Source organism: Perissodus microlepis, chromosome 8 (assembly GCF_051167445.1).
Source record: "Perissodus microlepis isolate ML-2025 ecotype Zambia chromosome 8, ASM5116744v1, whole genome shotgun sequence".
Taxonomy (NCBI): domain Eukaryota; kingdom Metazoa; phylum Chordata; class Actinopteri; order Cichliformes; family Cichlidae; genus Perissodus; species Perissodus microlepis.
Window position 1 is genome coordinate 21,190,563 of NC_140468.1, and position 14,124 is coordinate 21,204,686.

At 42.1% G+C, this 14,124-nt stretch overlaps 3 protein-coding genes across 3 annotated transcripts in view; all 3 read right to left on the reverse strand.

The window, feature by feature from the left end:
* Nucleotides 1-7,243, reverse strand: part of snx29 (sorting nexin 29) — a 148,465-nt gene extending 141,222 nt beyond the window's left edge. The window contains exons 1-4 of the mRNA XM_084938170.1: nt 6,827-7,243; nt 5,746-5,810; nt 2,085-2,137; nt 399-523 (exon numbers count right to left, since the gene is read on the reverse strand). Of these exons, the coding sequence (XP_084794296.1) occupies nt 399-523; nt 2,085-2,137; nt 5,746-5,810; nt 6,827-6,833 (250 nt within the window). The 5' untranslated portion in view covers nt 6,834-7,243. The remainder of the gene's footprint in view (nt 1-398; nt 524-2,084; nt 2,138-5,745; nt 5,811-6,826) is intronic.
* Nucleotides 7,244-11,726: 4,483 nt separating this feature from the next.
* LOC146381962 (transmembrane protein 238-like) lies at nt 11,727-12,767 on the reverse strand. The gene has a single exon (XM_084936834.1). It carries the CDS (start codon nt 12,664-12,666, stop codon nt 12,172-12,174), a length of 495 nt encoding a protein of 164 aa, XP_084792960.1. The 5' UTR covers nt 12,667-12,767; the 3' UTR covers nt 11,727-12,171.
* Nucleotides 12,768-12,914: 147 nt separating this feature from the next.
* LOC146381963 (phosphoinositide-interacting protein-like) lies at nt 12,915-13,313 on the reverse strand. The gene has a single exon (XM_084936853.1). The coding sequence runs from the start codon at nt 13,239-13,241 to the stop codon at nt 12,936-12,938; it is 306 nt and encodes a 101-aa protein (XP_084792979.1). The 5' UTR covers nt 13,242-13,313; the 3' UTR covers nt 12,915-12,935.
* Nucleotides 13,314-14,124: the final 811 nt, after the last annotated feature.

A 14,124-nucleotide genomic window follows, 5' to 3' on the forward strand; every position in this document is an offset into this window, starting at 1 on the left:
GGGATGAGCGTTATGCTGCTGGTTTGCATACAATCACCATGTGACCTCAGAGAAAATTGAAACTCTGGCTATTATTGTATTTCTAGCATTGTCAGAGGCCCTAGCTTCATTAGTAAGCTCTAAATCCTCAGGTTCAGGCACAATCCTGTCTTCTAACTGCCTGTGAAATACAGAAAAGCATTGCATATGGTAATAGATATACATGACAGAAGTCACGCATTTGTCCTCAATAGCAACACTGTCTTAATATTCCACAGAATAAGCTGTGTGGTTGTAGTTTTTAAGGATACCTTCCGCTAGTCTGCTTATCCGAGGTCACAGAGGGCTAAAGTGAAGTTTCTGCTCCACTTTTCAACTCTAAACCCACAATTTCACAGCCGTACGGGAACCTGGCGTACCTGTTTCAGTCTTGCTGCTGAAGCCTGCGGCCTGTTTGAGAGCGGCAGCTGTGAGGGCCAGACCTCTGCTCTTCCTCAGACCGTGCTGCAGCACCGCTTCAAACTGTGCGCACAGACAGATCACCCTGCAGAGACAAAGACAGGTTAGGATAACATGAAGATAAGCGGGTGGGGGTGTCGCCTAATAGTCAGAACAGCCCAGTTCACCCTGCTGTGCTTTTTATGCTGCACTGGAAATGTTGCTTTGGCTGTACATTCAGATGAAACTACAACTAATCCATGTTAATGTTAATGTTCAATTAACTGAGTGCATCACATATCGAATGATTCTCCTAATGCAGATAGTCTGAAAGGCCTGAGGTTAAACCCAGCTTCACTTTATGGGACTTGGCCTCACATTTGAATCTCATAAATCTACTATAGATATAAGATTTCTCTCATACAAGACTGCAGTAGCTCTCACACGCCTTCTCTGGATGACCTCCAGGCTCTGTTTGTGTATCCCTTTTCTACTGAGCTCTCCAAAACCTTAATGTGGCAGCTTTACCTGAGGTTATCCCTGCAGCTTCAACTCTCTGCCCTTTTAGCTCCTGAGCTTTCTGAGCTTTAGTGTCCGAGAATGAGAGAAAGCGACATTCCCTTGTGTCCCATGTTTGCGCTACGCACCTATACTGAATGCACTCCGACTGTGTGTTTTTCTGTTTTGTTAGTTCTGCCAGAGGCAAAGTTCTCTGTAAGCAGAGGCCCTCTCGCTGGATTGTGGAGGCCATCTGCCTGGCTGGCAGCGGCAGGGTCTCACTTTTTACAGTTAGAAGGCACATTCGAGCAGGGGCACAGTAACATCACAGTTTTACACTTAAAGGGCCGTCTGTGCTGCAACCAGCTGGTCACCGCCACACACTTTTTCCAGCTCTCCTATTATGATGTGATGGCGGGGAGGGGGGGTCCTTTTCTGCTGGGTATACCATGCATCACGGTACTGGTCGCCAACTTTAAGATGAACTGAGGAGAGGTGGAAAACTATACTGTGGACCATACAGTAAAAACGAATTCCTTTTGGAAGTCGTGGCTACAGCATCCTCTGACCTAACGAGGAGACAGGTCATTCATCCTACTACTTGCACGCAGTTTTAAAAGCAGCTTTCGTGATGAAACAGGTGCATTAGTGCCACTAACCAGTCTTTTATAAATGCTCTTCATCTACAAGGCGGACATAATATTGAATCTTAAAAACCAGTACTCAGAGCTGAAAATGAGATCTGAGCAGCACAGAACATGAATCAATAGTATTCTCTCTCAGCGTGAAGCTCTAATGAAACAAATGTTGGTACATCATTTTTCTTACAAAGCCACCATTAACATCACAAAGGAGAACATTCTCACTGCTCGGATATGATGGAAAGTCTGCTAAAGCTCTCAGACCGAAAACAACAACAACAAAAAACAACAATTATTTTCCATCTAAAAAAATGATTTTGCTGTTTAGAAAGTAACCCTCAAAGCTGGGCGTACAGCCAGATCGCTGTACTGAAAAAGCTGGAGGTAGCGCGAGCACATTCTGGAGCCTAAAGCACTACATCATCTATGACCTGGAGCTCCACACGTAAAACAAAGCACCTTTTAGAATGATAAATAACCACAGTGATAAAGCAAAAGAATTTCTGGGTAACAGGCAGCTCCTCTTACCTGCTGTCTGAGTCTGTGGCGATCTCCTTTCTTCCTCCAAAGCGGATTTGGCACTGGGAAGATATGAGGAAATTGCTTTTTTTTTTTCTTCATGTATGTCTGCTAAGTTAAAAAAGTCTAACAGCACCTTTCAAAGCCTTAAATTGCAGATCGCGTCCTCCTTTAGTCCTCTACGGACACTACGGAGGGTATCTGTGCTACATCTCCTGGCCTGTGGTTACAAGATTCCAGACAAAATAAAGGAATTACAGAAAATGATTTAAAGGTCAAACCGTGTTTCTGATCTGACCTTCAAGAATTAACCGTAGGGGCTTGGCTGGTGCTGCAAACCTGAGAAGGAAGCTTGTCTGACTGGCAGCACTGGTCTCAGTTTTGATATTTACATTTGACACAGTGTCAGAGTCCAGCCCAGCTCCGATACCGTACATGCAGTTTCATCTTCCCTCAAAGCATCACGCCAAACCCGATCCAGTAGGATAAGAGTTAAGGTTTTTTTCTCCTCTGACGTTAAAAAGTATCCCGTGTCAAAATGAGTTGAAACACTCTGTAAGGTATAGATAAAAATCGAAAAACACTCCGCACCCATTTCGAAATTGAGACCAGCAGCTGCTGTGTAGACAGTGAAACAGTATATTTCATTTCCATATATTTGCTTAATGTGGGACTTCAGCTGCTAAACGGTTCAGGACACGTTTTAAATGCAACCACACTGTGCAGCCCTGCTGTTATGAGACAGGGAGGACGTGATCTGGCACTGTCAGTCAAACAGGTACGGCCTTCTCTGGCAAAGACCTCGCCCGGACGGCACCATATGTGGCACCAAACAAAATAAGGAGTAACTATGAACAGGGTGGAGAAGCCTCCTACATCTTCACTTATGAAAGACACCGATCATTTTAGTCACACTAGAGTAAAAACAGAACAAAAACAGAGCCACTTGCAGTCGAACGTTAATGAGTTAATGCACATTTGTGAGAGTTTTTCAGTCTTTTATTGGTCCTGTGCCAGCTTTTTGAAACTGATTCCTGGCATTTAATACAAAACGTGTACTAGGGCTGTTCGATATAACGATATATATCGGATGACGATATAAAAACGTCTATCGTTTCATTTTACGCTATCGTTTGTTTCCTGGTGTCGCAAAATAAACTGTTTACGGCAATATTTTTTCATCGTTTTGATGGTCACTGTAGTGGCTATATTAATTTCTTAAAGTTCTCTCTTTCTCTTATATTTACTATAACCACACTACAGACGGACAAGTGCCTGTTTTTATGCGTTGTCGTTAGCAACAACGACGGTAACAGCATCGCGTGTCCTCTTGTTTATGTTCCACATAAACCTTTCACAATAAAGATCAAGATCCTGTTGAGACTTTTCAAAATAAACTGAATCACGTGAAAGAGCAGATTATTTACGGGTGAGAAGTAAAAAAAGAGCCGCCAGGTGCTAAAAAATAAACCTTAGACTCAAACGTTAGAACAGGCTTTTCCCCGCAGCACGCCGTGTAATAAATACTCACAAAGAAAATGGCAGCCGTTACAATTTATGTCTAAAAATGTATAGTTTCATGCATTGGTTAAAACACTCGACTCCAGCTACATGACGCGCAGCTGAAAATACTTCCCGCAAGACGAGCTGCACGAGATTCACAGAATTTACAGAAAATGTTACATTTTTGTGATTTATATCGTTATCGGGACGATAGGATTCTTATATCGGGATATGAGACTTTGGTCATATCGCACAGCCCTAACGTGTACCGTAGTTTTTGGGTCATAAGCCGCTACTTTTTTCCCCACACTGTGAACACTGCGGCTTATACTGACGTGCGGCTAATGCTTTTTTTTTTTTTTTTCATGCGGCCAAAAACATTTTGCCTGGTAACAGTAGACCAATAAAAGTGATAAGTAGTATATATACGGTAGCGGTGCAACGATACACAAAATTAACGGTTCGGTTCGGTTCGATACTTTGGTGTCACGGTTCGATAATTTTTCTCTGATGGAGAAATCACTCATCTTTGGAAAAGAGAGTTTATTACAGAGAAATGGCTCTTTCCAAAATAAAAGCTATACTATACGCTTCTTCTGGGGTATACTCTCAGCAGCATATTAAACATATCAGGTCCCCATAATGAGAATCATGTGCTAACGGCTGTCTAAATGACTCGGGTAAAGTTTGTAGCATGCGTGCTTGTTGTTTTTGTCTGCTTCCACTTGTCTTTGCACTAGGATGCTGTCAGCGTAAATGTGCAGTCATATCCGTTGTGTTCCAACTAGTGCTGTCAGTGTTAATCTCGTTAAAATGACGTTTACGCCATAACGCGGCAAATCTCCGTTAACAAGTTACCGCGGATCGCCCCGTGCGTGGGGCTGGACGGCGTCAACACGTTAACAAGCAAACTGCGCTAACGCAGTAGTTTCCACAAATTGAGCATTGCGTGGCACATCTGACATACTGTTTTACTTTTGTCCATGACGCGCTTACCTTCAGGGTCATACGTCACATGAAAACCAAAATACTTCCAAAGGCCAGATCTGAATTAGGGTGGGGGAGGTTCAATTTGCCATGTTGCAACGAGCTTAGCTTCTGTCTTGCTAGCTTGCGCTGCGCTCAGTGGATCTGCACTCGACAGTGCAGCCTAGGCGGAGTAGTCGAACACAGATCCACTGAGCGCTCAACACAGACAGCATTGTCAGAAGAAAAGTTGATAAAATAAATAAAAAATTTGTATTGTCCGATACATATGCGTACCGAACCGAAAGCACTGTATCAAACGGTTCAATATCGATACGAGTATCGTTGCACCCCTAATATACGGTATATATTTTTACTGGTTGTTTGTGCACTGTTCCGTAAAAAAACCATAAGCAACGTAATTTGTGTGTCACTGATACGTACGTATACTTAAAGGTAGCCGTGTTACAGGCGCTGTTCGAGGAAAAAAAGCATTTGCAGTATGTATTTTTGTATGTTACTATAACGTTTATGTTACCTTACGGATTAAATTAAACGTTAAAAAGCCTCACGTGTAATATTTCTGTGTAAATATCTCATATTACGAGTGAAACACATACGGCTTAAAATCCGGTGCGGCCTTTACAAGTACAAAATTGATTTTCTTTCTAAAATTAGAGCATGCAGCTTTTAATCAGGTGCGCTCTGTAGTCCGGGAATTACGGTATATATTTTTCATATTTTTCAACTACTTTCAATTAAACATCCTAGGTTTCACTCTGTCTTTATTCATATTTTACAAACAACCGCAGCTTTTTTGGAATGGGGTTTGTATTCATGGTCATTGTGTTCTTTTAGGTAGGACTCTACCCTTGTTTTTAACTTTGTTCTACAGAATATTGGGTTACAGAGGCCGTCAACAGAACTCGGTTTTACTTCCTCCATTGTGTTTATAGAAAGGGAGATAGAAGGAACTGTAACAAATTCAGTCACCACAAAAATGTTGACCGGGAATTTAAAAAAAGCCTGTTCCAAAGAAAAGATCACTCACAACTAGTCACACATTTAATGTGAGCTGATTTCCTGACCATAAAAGCAGAGGCTTAAAATTATTAAACCTCGCTCAGTCTATGTGGACTGCAGCACTGATGATAATTTGTCGTCTCCAGCATAAACAACGTCCAGATAACCGGTAGCTCACCTGCTTCACAGCATCCAGCAGCCTCTCCAGGAGGTTCTGCCTCTTTGTATCAGTCTGCTGGGTGCCTGCGGAGGGTAACACAAACAAAAACAAGAGGAATGAGGAAAATGACGTTGCCACAGATTAAATTTCCCATCATTTATCGTTACTCCGTTCATTATTCATGACAATGAAGAAGGAAATGAAGTTGTGTGGCAAGTAATGGCTGCTCGGAATCAACATAAATAATCAAAACTGACTGCGAAGTTCTGCGTTTAAGGACTGCTGAGCTCCAACTGCGACAGGAAGCGCCTATTAATATTACAAGGTACTGTGAGGATTCTTTAACCTCTAGAAGCACTGTGGAACAATGTTTTATATTAACATTTTATGGGCTGAGTGAATTATCCAGAAAAAAAATAGCAGACGAATCAACATTAGTAATCATTAACCCTGCAGCCCAGACAGCATATTCACAATGGCAATGATGATGCTCCTTGTCTCAAAGGTTTTAAGTCATCGAAGAGCTGCCAACCCACTGGAGCAGCTCCCCGGTCATGTGTTTCCTCTGGAGCACCTGTGAGTTTGCAAAGGGACTTAAGTTACTTTCATCCACCAGCTTGTTTACCTGTGAATTTAGGCCAGGAGCTTGTTAAACACACACCTCTTACCGTAAGCTTCAAGGCTTTCCAGAGACTTCAAGCATACTTCCCTCATATAAAAACTATTAGGTGTTTTCCAGCTTTCAGTTACAGTTGGCCTAAGCATTATGGGATTTCCAGTTGTTTACACACTGGAAACATTTGCAAAAATAAGACAGTTTTAACACTTTCATTCCTGAGAAATCCCACTTAAATTGTGCGGAACTGCTTCGTTTTCCTGGAGCATTCTTGACCTCGATCTATCGTTTCAACAAAGCTAGCAAAAAGGGGAGGAAAGCCATGTGTCGAACATTATCAGACATTATGGAAACCAGCTAAAAGGCCCCCAAATGAAACTTAGAAAGTCTCACTAAGTTTCTGAGCAATCTCCTGCAGGCGTGATTTGACATGTTGTGATTTTATGGGTAAGAAACAGAAAGCAGTGAAACAGCAAATCTTACCGTTCATCCTTATAAACAGACTCCAGTAGCATCCAAGCTAAACACTTCCCCACTGATACCATTCATCCCTTGCTGTCGCCTTTGATCACAAGAGGCTAGCGATGCACCGGGACCATGCTGTCTCTTTGGCCGAGCCGGACCCACCCAAGGGCGGCGTGAGGACTGATGCTTAGTCGGTGAACAGCGAGGCCTGCCGGTAAGCTGCAGAGCTGTGAGTCTACCACTCTGACATGTAGGAGTTGCACACAGCCAAATACACGGGTAAAGTGCGACAAGCACGAACCGGAGTGTGTTTTCTAACCAGCTACAGGATGGGTCTAAGGTGTGTTGGGCCGTTTCGGACAGAAACTGACTGTTTTCGGTTTGCTGCCTGCGACACTGCGAAAAAGGGAAACGGAGGACTGACATAGCAGCGCCAGGGTCACATGACAAAACACACAGTCGTCATATGACGGCTAAGCGGAAGTGGGAGTTGTAGTCTTTTGTAATATAACTCTAGCGTTTGAAACAGAAGTAAAAAGCATTAAATATTTTATCTGAAATCAAAAGTGTAGAAAACGTTTTACACCAGCCCTGCCACAAGGGTGCACAAGCTGGTTTTCCCCTAGAGATGTCCCTAATTCAATTCAGTTTTAATTATATAGCCCCAAATCACAACAATGGGGCTTTATATTGTAGGGTAAAGACCCCATAATAATACAGAGAAAATCCCAACAGTCATATGTATCCCCTATGAGCAAGCACCTGGCGACAGTGGGAAGGAAAAACTCCCTTTTAACAGGATGTTAACATGCAGCAGAAGCAAGTTCAGGTTTGGGTGGGGTCCGTGTTAACAATGGCTGCTTCAGGTGCTGTTGGCCAACAAGGTGCCTGCAGAAACTAGTCCACCGCAGGATCATAAGGTCACATGAAAAAAGAAAAGTTTTCAGAGGGTAGTTTTCAAGTTAAAGCTCAGCCAAAATCAGTTCATGCAAGAAAGCAATGATCTCAAACACAGCAGCAAATCTACAACAGAAGGGCTGAAAAACTAAATAATGAATGTGCTCCAATGACCCAGTTATTCCAGTCCAGACCTCAGCACCCCTGAAATGCTGTGGTGCCACCTTAAGAGTGCTGTGCATTAATGAAAACTCCTCCAGTGTGACAGCCTGATAAAGCAATACAGAAAACAGTTACTTCATGTTATCGCTGATAAAACTGGTTCTACAAGTTATCGAATCATTGGGCGCACATAAAACTTTCTTTTTCACATGACTGTAAAATAGATCTGTTACGACAAGAATAACCAACTAAAGCTTTAAAATAAGTGGTATGGAGTCCAAAGAACAATATCTATACCCATAATGCAGTGGGGTATAAGCAAAAGTACTAACAGCAGTAGGAGAAAACACGAAAACATAGAAATACTTGAATAAAGTAAGAGTACATTAATAATGCACTTTAATAAAGTACATTCGATCACCACATCCTGTGGTGCTCTACATTGCAAGGTTAACAGTAAACTGGTTTCTAGTTTAAACTGCTGCATTTGTATCAGCTGACATCAATTAAGCACATACTGTAAATACCCAGGTGTTTGTAGAATGAATAAACATTTAAACTATGTAAACTGGCATTTAAAAAGTATCAAGCAAAACTGATGAATATGAGACTTACCCGAGGACAGCACTGGGGAGAGATGAAAATTCCACATAGCCACTTATTGCAGGCCATGCAGTGTCAGGTGGAGCGAATGCTGTATGCAGTCTTGTGAACACGAGTCATGTGAAAGAATTTACAGATTTTATGTATGCACGGCTAAAAAGTCTGAAGGACCTGATGTAATGATCAACTTCAGCTGTCATAAAAAAAAAACTACTCTTGCATGTTTGACATTCAGCCTGCACAACAACAAAGGTTCACAATGATAGACTTTCATGGTTCTATGACTCAGAAGACTCCATAACTGCATTTATCTTTGACTGTGCCTATTATATGTTTTATAGCAAATCAGGGTATGTGTTCAGGCAGGTGGACAGAGAGTCTGGGACAATAACATGGCAAAACGAGCACCAACATACTAATTTATGGTATTACTACTTGTGTATGATTAACATGATATCAGTATTATTATTATTATTTGATTTAACACTGGTGGTTCAGAGTTTAACACCCTGAAATTCATACTTTGAACAGAGTTTATGAGCTCACAGCTGGTCCTGGACCAAAAGATAACTGGGAGTCAAAACACTGGGAGGTGATCGCTGTAGGTTTTTTGGATAAAGGAGGAGGTGTTGGTGGCATTTAATCGCTCTCCAGCCCACTCATTTACTCTGGGTTTTGTTTTTTATCCAAGAAGAGGTAAATCTTCAGTCATGTCTGCAGTAGATCTTCGAGCTAACAAAACTCAAGTAGAATCGCTTACAAAATAAGATATTGGCAATGTAAAAAGTTACTGGAAACCTATGTTCATGTCCAACTCAGTATTTTTTTTTCACAGTTAAAAGAAAAAAACATCTTCTTTGTCTTATACTGAGCCTTAGTGCAGCTCTTCACACCATCCTCTGAAAGAAGCTGTTTTAGCTCCCTCCCTTTAAGTCTTCTTTCTTCTGATTGGCTCGTCCAAATAAAAAAAAGTTCTAAACAGCAGGTTTGTCCTCACAGCCATTACTCAAATGACCATATTAAAGATGTTATTAGCCAGTAGTAGAAAGAAAAACGCCTGATATGGAGCATTCAGAGCACCTTTTCTTTTGCTCATAGTGATAAGTTGTCCGTATGCTCAGCAACCTTTTTCAAACTTTGGGTATGTTTAATGTAAGCATCTACAGACGTTTACAAAATTGTTGGTACCCTTCAGTCAAAGAAAGAAAAACTCACAATGGTCACAGAAATAACTTTAATCTGACAAAAGTAATAATAAATAAAAATTCTATAAATCTTAACCAGTGAAAGTCAGACATTGCTTTTCAACCATGCTTCAACGGAATTATTTAAAAAATAAATGCATGAAACAGGCCTGGACAAAAATGATGGTACCCCTAGAAAAGAATGAAAATAATGTGACCAAAGGGACATGTTAATCCAAGGTGTGTCCAGCAATCAGCATCACAGGTGTCTACAATCTTGTAATCAGTCAGTGGGCCTATATATAGGACTCCAGATAGTCACTGTGTTGTTTGGTGACATGGTGTGTACCATACTCAACATGGACCAGAGGAAGTAAAGGAAAGAGTTGTCTCAGGTGATTAGAAAGAAAATCATAGACAAGCATGTTAAAGGTAAAGGCTATAAGGCTATCTCCAAGCAGCTAGATGCTCCTGTGACTACAGTTGCACATGTCATTCAGAAATTTAAGATCCATGGGACTGTAGCCAACCACCCTGGATGTGGCCGCAGGAGGAGAATTGATGACAGATCAAAGAGACGGATAATCCGAATGGTAACGAAAGAGCCCAGAAAGACTTCTAAAGCGATCAAAGCTGAACTTCATGCTCAAGGAACATAAGTGTTAGTTCGCACTATCTGTTGTTGTTTGTGCCAAAGTAGGCTACATGGGAGACGACCGAGGAGGACACCATTGTTGAAAACAAATCATAAAAAAGCCAGACTGGAATATGCCAAACTACAGTTGACAAGCCACAGAGCTTCTGGGAGAATGTCCTGTGGATAGATGAGACAAAAATTTAACTTTTTGCAAAGGCACATCAGCTCTATATTCACCGACGGAAAAATGAAGCATATCAAGAAAAGAACACTGTCCCAAATGTGAAACATGGGGGAGGCTCGGTTATGTTCTGGGGCTGCTTTGCAGCATCTGGCACAGGGTGTCTTGAATCTGTGCGGGGTACAATGAAATCTCAAGATTATCAAGGGATTCTAGAGAGAAATTTGCTGGCCAGTGTCAGAAAGCTTGGTCTCAGTCGCAGGTCATGGGTCTTACAACAGGACAATGACCCAAAACACGCAGCTAAAAACACCCAAGAATGGCTAAGAGGAAAACATTGGACTATTTTAAAGTGGCCTTCTATGATCCCTGACCTCAATCCTATTGAGCATCTTTGGAAGGAGCTGAAACATGCAGTCTGGAAAAGGTGCCCTTCAAACCTAAACAACTGGAGCAGTTTGCTCATGAGGAGTGGGCCAAAATACCTGCTGAGAGGTGCAGAAGTCTCACTGACAGTTACAGGATTCGTTTGGTTGCAGTGATTGCCTCAAAAGGTTGTGCAACAAAATATATAAAAGTTGTGGGTAACATCATTTTTGTCCAGGCCTGTTTCATGCATTTATTTTTTTAAATAATTCAGTTGAAGCATGGTTGAAAAGCAATGTCTGACTTTCACTGGTTAAGATTTATAGAATTTTTATTTATTATTACTTTTGTCAGATTAAAGTTATTTCTGTGACCATTGTGAGTTTTTCTTTCATTGACCGAAGGGTACCAACAATTTTGTCCACGTCTGTACTACTGTAACTGTAACGTACGAAAAAAAATGTGGAAAGTCATAATAAGTCGTCTTATATTTGTAACAAAACCTTCTTTGACAGAAGGTCAGACCTGCACAATGTTAAAGAATTTGTGTACCTTCATAACTGCAAGGCTTCAGTTGAATCACACTCTGGGCTGAATCGCTTTCTTGGGGTCATCCCGTCACATGGTTTATTGATTTATTGTCTGTGCCTCTATAAAAGGTCAAAGTTCTTAGTTTGAAGCCAATCTGTGATAGATTTTCTTTACCATATAGGGCCATTGATTGTTGCAACACATATAAGCACACAGGGGGACCTGAAACCAGACAGCTGGTAGCAAATAGCTGAATGATCTAAACTTAGCTTGACTTATCACTTTCATGACGCATAAACAAGCATGGAACTTTCCTGTGTTATCAAAACTACAATGTGTTTATTTTGCGTAACGATATTGAAGCTTTTTCAACATAAAATATTAATTTGAGTAAATGTTATAAGTTTAACTTGTTACAAAAACCATAAAAACCATATATCATTCCTCTGATCGTGTTTAGCACACTTCTACTGCCGTTCTTTTACAATAAAAGGCTGTCCGTAACACATTTATCAATATACCTTTTCATTTTCTATTTACAGTCAAAATCTGTGACGCGAATAATATCAGAAATAGTGATAAGTGAGGAGGCTGTTGTCTCTTAATCAGTGTCATGTAAAAACACTGTTATAGTGTGCAAAGTTTGCATCTTATCAGCAAGGTACAATCATGTCAGGGCAGCACTTCATTGTTACCTAATCATTAGTTGTGCATGTTGGTAGAGCAAACACAAAATCCTTTTCAACAAAAGGCAAATATAATGATCGCAGTCCAGTGTCTCTGTGTTCTGCCGTGGAGCAGCTCACACTGACAGTGTCTCTCTCACAAATTCGTTTGAAGTAGAAGCCAGGGTGCCGTCATAGATTGTAGAGAGCGACACATCTGCACCGGCGTTTACAACTCCGTTGTCGCCCGGGGGGCCCTGTCTAACCAGCCTGCCGCTCTTTCTGAAGGAGTTCCTGATCCCGCTGGCGAGGCGATCAGACAAGCGCCTCACCGCCCGGCTCAGTCCACGGTTCTTCTGCTTCGTCATGCCCACGTCGTCCTCCAGCTCCTCCGGCGACACGTCGATGTTCCCCGTGTACCAGAACACCCACCAGATCAGGCTGAGGAAGAGGATAATGGCCCCGCCGTAGACAAACAGATCGTGGATAACCAGTCCTCCAAACACCCCAATCATTATAATCAAGACACCGAGTATGTCGTGGGCCACTGCGAACCAAAATGAACACTTGCAGCGGCCAACTCCTCCGTACCTCTTCTCCATGATGGGCTCCACCTGTACAGGTGTTGACATGATAACTTATCCAAAGACTTTATCCAGACGTGGAAGAAAATCCAAAGCAACAAACTTTAGCAGCCGGTGTAAAAGCAAAGACAATCAAGTCTGATCCTCGCTGAGAGAAACATAAAACAACCTGCTGTGACACGGTCAAAGTACAGTGTACTCAGGCCATTATCAGCAAGAGCCACACCAGCTTGACTGTACTGGATGTGTCAGAGCACTATATAGAGCATTTAATAGCATTTTATCTTTGACATCATCAAGTCTTTTCCATCTTCTGCTCAAGCCCCCTGGCTGATCCGTTTCCGCCTTTCCTTCTCTTTCAGAATGGGGACCCACACCAGCCCCATCGCCACAAACATCAGCCCTAAAGACAGGCAGGCCGAGGCTACAGAGCGGGACGCTTCAGTCACCCCTGAGTACTGGAGCAGTAAAAGTACTGCGCCTGCTACAGACATCAGAGATCCCATCACAATCACAATGATAGGTTTGTGGAGGTAAGCACGGCCCGGGCCTTCGGCAGCTGCTGGCTGTGTGTCTGGGTACAACCGCTGGCTCCCAAAGTCACCCGAAAAAGAAGTTTCCATAGTTGAAACAAAGCCTTGTACCTTTGATGTACAGAGAAGGGAGATGATAGCAAGTGGACCTCAACAGGACACCAATTGTCTTCTTTAAATCAGTCCCGAGCCATTCTGTTCATTCTCCCAGTCCATGCAGACTTCTGTCAAGAATGCAGCACCTCCCAAAAGTCACATGAAAGAGTTATATCATCTGCACGATGACCAAGTGTGTGACTGCCTGATGCATCTCTTAATCTGCTGCTCAGTAACCCGTGAACACGCTGTAATTCCAGATGGGCCACCACACCCACACAGCTGAGTGAGGACAGACAGTCGCAGCCCACCTGATGACAACAATGTCATCACCTCTCATTAGCTTGCTGTCAGGACGATCTTTTTACAGTACACTTCCAAAACAAAGGCTGTCTATTCGAAAGCAGGAAAAAAACAACCCAAAACTGCTTATTGTCACAAGAATCAGATGGTGTGTAGAATGTTATGCATGCTTGCAGTTTCTGACATTATTATGTTGCAAAGAAATGCAGAGTTTCATATATTGGATATACTCCACCCTCTCCACTCTCTCTCTCTCACACACACACACACACAACGCACTATTATTTGCTGACAGCAGCTGCACAGGCTAGGTATTATAGGTATTATTCCCATTAACAATGGGGATGTCATCTGATACAGCTGGATGGCTTTCCAAGCACAGAGCCATATCCAGCACAAGCAAACAAGGCTAATACATGTTAGAGCAAACAACTGTTCATAGATAGATAGATAGATATTCTGTATAAATCCTCAACCATGTAAGCCACATGACTATACCTTACTGATGTACGAGCTAATCCTCCTTGATGTAAGGTGGATGGTGTTCCGGTCTCCTCTGAGACCTGAGTGAGCT

Coding starts and splice junctions, on each gene's coding strand:
- LOC146381963 (XM_084936853.1), bottom strand. CDS start 13,241: ATGGAAACTTCTTTTTCGGGTGACTTTGGGAGCCAGCGGTTGTACCCA.
- LOC146381962 (XM_084936834.1), bottom strand. CDS start 12,666: ATGTCAACACCTGTACAGGTGGAGCCCATCATGGAGAAGAGGTACGGA.